Genomic DNA, 8,251 nt, shown 5'->3' with positions numbered 1-8,251 from the left:
GATTTGAACCCATCACCTAAGGACTCTGAAATTCCTTCCTTACCACTCCACTAACAGGAGGTTGGGGCCAGAATTGAACCGGTGGCATAACTGTGCCCTCAGAAGAGCAAGGTGCTCCCTATGAGGGGAGGGCAGGGCCAAAATCAGCCCCATGTCTTGGGAGAAGTGCGGAACTGTGTCCTTAAAAGAGAAGGGGTGCTGCCTTAACCACCCAGCTATTGTCCCACCTCCATCTAAGATCTTAATGTAGCAAGAGCCCACCCCCCAACCATGACTTCTTCTCTCTCTCTCTCTCTCTCTCTCACACACACACACACACACACCCCTCCACAGATCATACTTTGCAAGGGGACTGCATGATCCATGATACATATGGTGGAACACATATCCATGTGGCACCTCCAAAGTGCAAGGAATGGGATTTTAACCCACTCTATTGAGAGCCCACTGCATAGACCACTAGGAGAAAGAGAGAGACAGAGAGGGAGAGATCATTTAAGTGCAAGAAATGGCATTTGAACCCAGTATCTCTCCGTTAGGAGCCCAATGCATAAACTGCTAAGAGAGATCACCATGCATTTTGGCCTCAGCAAGAATCACAGACCATAAGCAAAGAGCCGGGAAAGGAAAGACTCCATTCCATGATAGGAAGAGAACAAAGGTGGGATTCAAACCCACAATCATTGTAAATGCAGTGCAAACACGGAGGGATTTTTCATGTATTTGGTACAATGAGGAGCTCAGCAAGCTCAATAATCCTTAGTTGATGGCATATTCAACAAACAGGGGCTCCAGATAGAGTTTGTGCTGCTGGCATGTGAAGTATAGCAAGCTTCCCAGTCATCACCTAAGAGCAAGTGTACATGAAACGTTGGCCAAGTAAATAACATAACTCTTCCAGAGAGGCAGGAGATAGCTCTTAGATATAAATCATCTCACAACTGATGAGCCCACTGCGGAGCCCCGTGATTTCAGATGTTTCACAGACAAAGTCAGCCAGCTCAAAACACAACTTAGCATTAATGTGTACACTGCTACCCTGGACTTTCTGTCCCATTACACAAAATTTCATGATTCCTGGGAAACCCTTTCATGACATTTATTGGAAACCCCTCACAACCAGTATCAGGAAACAAGAAACCATGCTTACCACACTCACCCCACCCCTCTGTCCACTCAAATAGAAACATGCTGCTTCTTCCCGGCTAAGCAAAGCTCTCTCCTTGTCACCTTCCCTTGGTAGAAGGCATGGCATGCAAGCACCATCTCTTGTTTCGCTTGAGTAGAAACTATATGGACATGCACCAAGAAATAGGGGTCTATTTTACTGCTGTGCAAATATCACATCATTTGTAGTACTTTTTGATTTTGGTGTGGTAAATACTGCTGGTCCCGAAAGATGGATTTGTAGATGAAATGGCTTTGTCAATAAGGCAATGTCATGCAGTCTCCCTTGCTGAAACTGGCTCTCTGCCCTTCCTCTATACACAACGGCTTAGTGTTTTTGTGTTTGGCTATGCCCTTGATAATCGACAGCCGCACTCTGCACATTTCCAACTGCATTCCAATACGCCAGGAAGCCAAGTTTGATGATGAGAATACGGTAAAATCATGTCTGTAAGTTACTGAAGGTCTCTGTATGTGGCCATGCCTCCTATCAAAAGCTCAATGCAAGCTCTACGAACATACACAAGATAAAATAAGGTGTATGCTCATCCCGCAATGGATGTTTCCAGAAACATGTAAAGAACCTGTGGCCTGCTGACGCTCGAGTATGCATGCAGCATTGGCCATGTCATGCTGCAGACTGAACGGCATGCATCAGGTGACGAAATGGAGCCTTAAAACTTTCAAGAAGCCACACAAAACCATCCAGCAATTGCAAGGCCATTGAACTTCAAAGTCTACACACATATATAGAGCTGACTAGATAGCACCCACAACAGGAAAAGAAGTCCATGCCTGATGTGCACATCCACATCTGCAGTTGCCCATACTAGTGACTGTTTAGTACCACCAACCGGCACTCATCCATCAACACCATGGATGATATGCCCAGGAGTTCAGAAAGTCAAAATCAATGTATGGATAGCATTGCCCTTCAAGGTCAATCATCCCATCAGTATGCTTCTGACTTGCTGAGCAATACGAGTCTGAGTGCAGCTGCTTGAAAGATCCAATTCAGGCTTGTCCATGAATAAAAACCTATAAATCTCCCACTGTCGGTCTCCAATCAAGTGCCGCCCAATATCCGCCTGCATAATGAGCCATTACAAACATTTTAGACCCTGGAAAGCCCATGTAATTAACCTCCAAAACACACTTCAAGCATCTAAACTCATGCATAGAGTTCTTTGACTATGTTTCACTGTGGGTTCGAAACACAAGACAAAGGGTGCGAATGGCATTGTGGCCTACTCAACTAGAGGGAACGTACGGCAGTCGGTGCAAGTATGGCAGATGGCATGGATCTTGGTTACCTTGAATATGCAGATTCCAAGCATCTTGAGCACACATGTAATGTCGTATAACACTCGAGGGCGACCCTGGCCACACATTCCAATCGGAGTGACCACCAACAATTCAGTGTCTGGCCCTCTATTCACAATCATTACCCGGACAGGTTGCACAATCTCCACCTCTAAGCGGACACAAAGACTCTTTTGCTTTTGGGGATCAATTATTTTCTTGCCGTCTCCCTGCAAGATGAAGAGGTCGATCTCTCCGTCCCCTTTGTCATTGGTAGCTAGACGGCCATATGCAACCTGTACAAAGGTTCGTGTATAAGAGAGCATACAATATCTCCAAAGCAGAAAAACACATGTAATGGTTGCTAATTACCTGCATTTGGAAATCCTTTAATGTTCGCATGCAGTCATATAGCAGTCCCTTGCGATCCTTGCACAAGATTTGCAATAAGGTGTGCCCAGGACTAAGTGAGTTGTCTAAACTGACAGAAACTTTGCCAACTCCTGATGCCTCCTTGCTGGAAAGGTCCTCAGTCATGGCAGGTGGGAGGCTTGAAAAGGGCGTGCAGTCAAGACCACCCCATTCGGGGCCAGCCAGCCTGATCTCACAGCTACTGGCTGCCTCCCCAAGGGTCGCTTTCAGTCTGAAACATAGGTCATCCTGTCTTCTTTTCTCTTGGAGCATTTCCCTGCAAATTAAGCTACCTGATTCAATCCAAAACTCATCTCGCAAGCTCAACACTTAAAAAGGGTTTGAAAGAAATGGAGTCAAAAATCATACAGAAACATTTGAAAACATGAAGAAGAGGCAAACCTGGTATCAGTGAGAAAGAACAGATTAACAGCATTGCTATCCGGAGTGATCATAACCTTCATTTTGTGAATCGTAAGCTCGAGCTCCCATAGTGTTCGGGCCACATCTGCACAAAAGGCAAATTACAAACAAGGTTCACAAAAAAGCTGCAGTGTATGTAAAAACCCTCCACAGGGGTGCCAACTGCCTTGCACTCGACAAATGCCTTCAATATCTCCCGAGCATACATTTTCTGAGAGATGAAGTTGTTATCTAACACTACCAGACTTTGATCCCAGACAACAATGTATGAGCCCAAGGGACAAGAGAGATCCCTGTGCATGCACATCTGACAGCCATTATCCACCCCCTACCGCAGGATGGTGGGGAGCTAATCTGTAAAGCCCTTAAATGCACATGCCAGACCTGAGACTGATTTATATGGATCATGTGGCAAGCATCTAGGTACATATATATATATATATATATATATATATATATATATATATATATATATATATATATATATATATATATATATATATATATATAGTGCAATATATGAGCAAATGGCATGTAGTTGAGTATTATCTTACCATTGAGTAAGCCGGGGCGGTCCAACGAAGAGGTCTGCAAGACATATGTTTCTTTAGGCTTGGACTGTGATAGATGTGGCAGCAGCATATGAGGCCTTGTGGATGGGCATGTGGAAATGAGAAGCTTCTTTAAAGCAGCCCATCTGATATTTTTGGAGGATCCATCTCTTGGAATGACCCAAAACAGAACAAAGCACCATTTCCCATCTGTAGACATGTCTGCAAAATCAAGAGCAAATCAGAAGTGTACTCTGTAGAAATGAAACCATTAAGGAAGCCGAAAGCAGAAAGAAAAAAAGAAAAAATCAGAAAACCACTCACCTCCTCGGACTACAGCGAGACCAAACTCGAAGAGAAGTCTGGTAAGATCACAACCCAGGCCAAGCTTATCCGGACAATTGATGGTGATGACGCTGGGATCCCCTTTCTTCTGCCCGAGCCGAATCACAACAATCTCATCGCTTGGAAGCCCCATATCTCCACAAGTTTTTCCGCCCAAAACACAGAAAAGTTCTCGCAATGCAGCGAGTTTTCTCCCCTAATTTGCTTTCTTCGTGTTAAAATTACGGGTTATGCAGCAACACTACGCCAAATAATCAGAAAAATCATCAAAACACAGGAGAAATCCCTCTCCTTCTTTGTTTTTTCCTGAGTGAAAGGTCTGGGCTGTGCAGGATAATTCCAATAAAAAGCTTTTGTGCCCAAAACGCAGACAAATCCGCACAATAGATTTTTCTGCTTTTTCCAAGTGGGCGATTTGCATTACGCAGGAAAAGTCCACAGAGAGGCTAGCAGAAGCCAGAGCAGGATCAAGAGAGGGGACAATGTTGTGTTCTGAAGCTTGCTGCTAAAGAAAAAAACAGGCGGACATTGGAAGGAAGAGGGTACAAATAGAAACGCCATAGCCATCTACCAGACAACATAAACAAGGAAAGTGCAACCAAACGGGTCACAGAATGAGGACGATGACAATCTGGCTTCTCAAGGAGGACCCAACATATATTGGTGTAAGCCTCTTAACCTTGTTTTACATTAAACTTTCGTTTTTAAGCTAATCTCTCTCTAAGCCAAACCCAACGTCAGTTAAGTCAAACCAACCGCTCTTATCCTTATTTGTTCCTCTCCCTTATTCTCGCTCTTGTGCGGGTGCATGTGTGCATGCGTATCCTCCTCCTCCCTTATTCTTGCACTTGTCTTGTGCGCATGTGCACATGCATGTGTGTGCATGTATGCCTATGTGTGTGTGCATGCGCGTGTGCACATGCATGTGTGTGCATGTATGCCTATGTGTGTGTGCATGAGCAAGCAGAGAGAGGGGGGTTGGACAGCTCTAGCTGTTCGGCCTTGCTCACAACATCCTCGTTGGCACACACTTGAGGCATCTCTTGTTCATGTCTTTACCCTTAAGGCTAACGATGATTTCTATCTCCTTAGAGCCTTATCCCAAAGAACATGGTTGTCACTAGCATTGCAAAAAATCCAAACTTGTTGGGTCTCTTAGCTCGATGCATCTATCACTAGCATTGTAAAAATTGGGTCTCTCAACTCATTGTAAAAATTGGGTCTCTCAACTCCAAATACAAGCACCAAAGTATGAGCTTGTTAGTGCATGTGATTCTACCTAGTTAGGTTAAACAGTTTGTGAACTTTGTAGATAAAGAGTCTCTATCACCATTTTATTGATATAGACCTTTCTTCCATGCCCCATTAGCTCGAAAAAGTATTCATTACCTCTAATAAAAAATGGGAACTTGTGGGACAATGCAATGGAAGAGGTAAGTTGAGTAAATAAAGCATTTGCATATCTCTTTATGTTTTCTTTTTGAAAGTTAAACTTTTTGGTGTTTTTAATTCCTCCTCTTGGATACTCTATTTATGCCATTTCCATTCATGCCATGAAGCCCTTCCATGTTATGATGGATATAGCCTCTTTTGGTTGAGACATTTTTAAACTTAGAAATGATGAAACAAATATTAATATTAATGCATGCATATTATTATCGAAAGGTAACCTTTTCTAAATACAAGTAATGGAGGTAATACTAAATAAGGAAGCAAAGAAAAGTCAAGTGGTGTTGCAAATGAAGGAAGAACCATATGTTAAAAGTGTGTTCAAGATGTAATTTGTAGGATCATAGGGCAATGTTTTACCTTCACAATGTGTTAAGGATGTAATTTGTAGGGTAATGTTTCACCTTTACAGTATAGGAACTACCATATTTTAAGGAAGATCTCAAAGATCTCAAAGGTTTTTTTTTAAATGTAAGATAATTGAGTGTGTGTGTGGGGGGGGCACATGTAAAAATGTAATGGGAAAAAGGTATATAAATGTGTATTTGAACGTGTAATACAAGTGGAAGACATCCTAGAAAGGCCCACCTAGAGTTGTGGAATTTAAAAATAAATGAGCTCTTAATCCATATGATAGAATGAATATAAAACATTTAGGGGGGGGGGGGAGAGAGAGAGAGAGAGAGAAGAGAGAGAGAGAGAGTTGCATGTGGTTATGTGTGGTTTCCAACGTGGGAACATCGTGTTGTGTTCAATTCGTTGTATGTGGTCGAAAAGATCCTCGTATAGGGAGCTCTCTCTCTCTCTCTCTCTCTCTCTCCTCTCTCTCTCTCTCTCTCTCTCTCTCTCTCTCACACACACACACACACACACACACACACAACTTTAATCATAATTAATTTGGATTCGGTTCCTCTTTGCAATATTCTTTTTGGATCTCCCATGATTTATTTGTAAAGAGGTCATTTGAATGTAGTACAAACATCAAACCTTTTGTTGGGTGCTTTTAGGCTTGTAATGTTTTTTTGTCATCTCTTCATGCAATTTTGTAATGTGATTTTACTTGTCATGGGTTTGCATACTAGTCCACAAAGGCTTGAAAAATGTTTTCAATATGTATCCTATAAAAGTGATCATGAGAGGAATATCTTAATTTAAATCATTACCACATTTACAAGCATTAGTGGGGTCTTTGAGTACACTTTACAAAAATTTATGTGGATCCTTTTTTGTGAAGTTACAACTTTGAGGTGTATGTTTAACATTACATAACTATGTGTGATCTCATGGACTGATTGTAAACTATTTGATGGTAGGGTATGTATACACTTGTAAGATTCTAGATTAAGAGATATTTTAATACTAAAAAAAGAAGAAGATATTTTAATACTATTTAACAAAGTAAGAGAATCATCAAAAACACACTTGACCTTTCATTTCTCATACACCCAAACCTCATTCTAGTTTGGGGAAGCAACTTGATCCCCATCTCCACTGCAAGTGTTACATCCACATCAAGGACCTTACAAGTAGCTCCTTTTTTTAAAAAGCTCGTAATTTATGTTTAACTACCATCCGCATTATGGTTACATCATTGCATCAAGAACCTACATGACTAGGAAACATGTGTCACTTTCTAAAGGGCACATGCCAAGTCCAAATATTAAGGCCTTCATTTAAAGTCACTAAAGTTGTTATTTTGAACCATGGCTAGTATTTATGCCGCCTTTAGGAAATCCATGAATTTAGTTAAGGAAGTAATGGATTTTTTAAAGTAAATTTTTAAAGACTCCAAAAGTTGAGAATGCCACAAACTTGACATTATCTATAGCTACTTTTTTGAGATAAAAGGAGATGGAATTTCCATATGTGTAGCCATTGAGATCTTAAATTAACAAAATGTAAAGAGTACATATGCATACCTTTTTGAAGATTTTCTTTGAATGCAAGTATCCTTCTTCAAAAGAAAAAAATAGAAAAATTTATAGATTCGAAAGAAAGAACTTGTTCTCTCTCTCTCTCTCTCTCTCTCTCTCTCTCTCTCTCTCTCTCTCTCTCTCTCTCTCTCGGCCAAATGTGTAATGAAGTAGGTTTGGGCACACATGCACATGGGGAATGGGGACTAGGCACTTGGGCTTAGGGACATTTACATGTGTACTTTTAGAGTACCCTATGTGAGAGTATAAAGGAGTGAGTGTCCTTATATATGGAGAAAGGCAACCTCATGGCGGCAGCTTAAGGAGAAGGCAAAAGAGTGGTGCTAGCTACCACTACCAAAGCTTGAAGTCTATCAAGATACGAGCTTGGACATCGGCAAGTTCCCCCATGACAAGTTAAGGTAAGCATTCTCCATTGCAATAGGAGAAGGATTTTGTAGCATGTAACATTATTAGTGCCGCAGCCCCACCGATCTTCTTCTACTCTATGTGCACTCCCTGCCATCTTCTTACAAGTCTCTTTTCCCTTAATATGTCTTTTTGAAGCTGTGTAATTGGTAGAGAAGAGAGTAAGATGTGGATAAGGTTATGAAGGAAGAGGAAAAATAGGATAAAGAAAGGCTATTTGGCATTATTCTAGCATTTGAAGTTGTTATTTGCATTGTT

The 8,251-nt window shown here is 41.5% G+C and overlaps 1 protein-coding gene across 1 annotated transcript; it reads right to left on the bottom strand.

Moving 5' to 3' along the window:
- Positions 1 to 880: 880 nt before the first annotated feature.
- On the bottom strand, positions 881 to 4,831 carry LOC147610882 (ACT domain-containing protein ACR9-like). Its single transcript, XM_086785534.1, has 6 exons — positions 4,179 to 4,831; positions 3,858 to 4,076; positions 3,283 to 3,388; positions 2,842 to 3,157; positions 2,481 to 2,765; positions 881 to 2,255 (listed from the first exon to the last, which is right to left on the bottom strand). Exons 1-6 carry the CDS (start codon positions 4,330 to 4,332, stop codon positions 2,112 to 2,114), a joined length of 1,224 nt encoding a protein of 407 aa, XP_086641660.1. The 5' UTR covers positions 4,333 to 4,831; the 3' UTR covers positions 881 to 2,111.
- Between the last annotated feature and the right edge of the window lie 3,420 nt (positions 4,832 to 8,251).

The sequence above is a fragment of the Cibotium barometz genome, chromosome 48, assembly GCF_041138505.1.
Source record: "Cibotium barometz isolate CiBa-2024 chromosome 48, ASM4113850v1, whole genome shotgun sequence".
In the NCBI taxonomy this organism is placed as follows: Eukaryota; Viridiplantae; Streptophyta; class Polypodiopsida; order Cyatheales; family Cibotiaceae; genus Cibotium; species Cibotium barometz.
The sequence above is the reverse complement of the archived record's forward strand: the minus strand, read 5'-3'. Positions and strand labels throughout refer to the sequence as shown.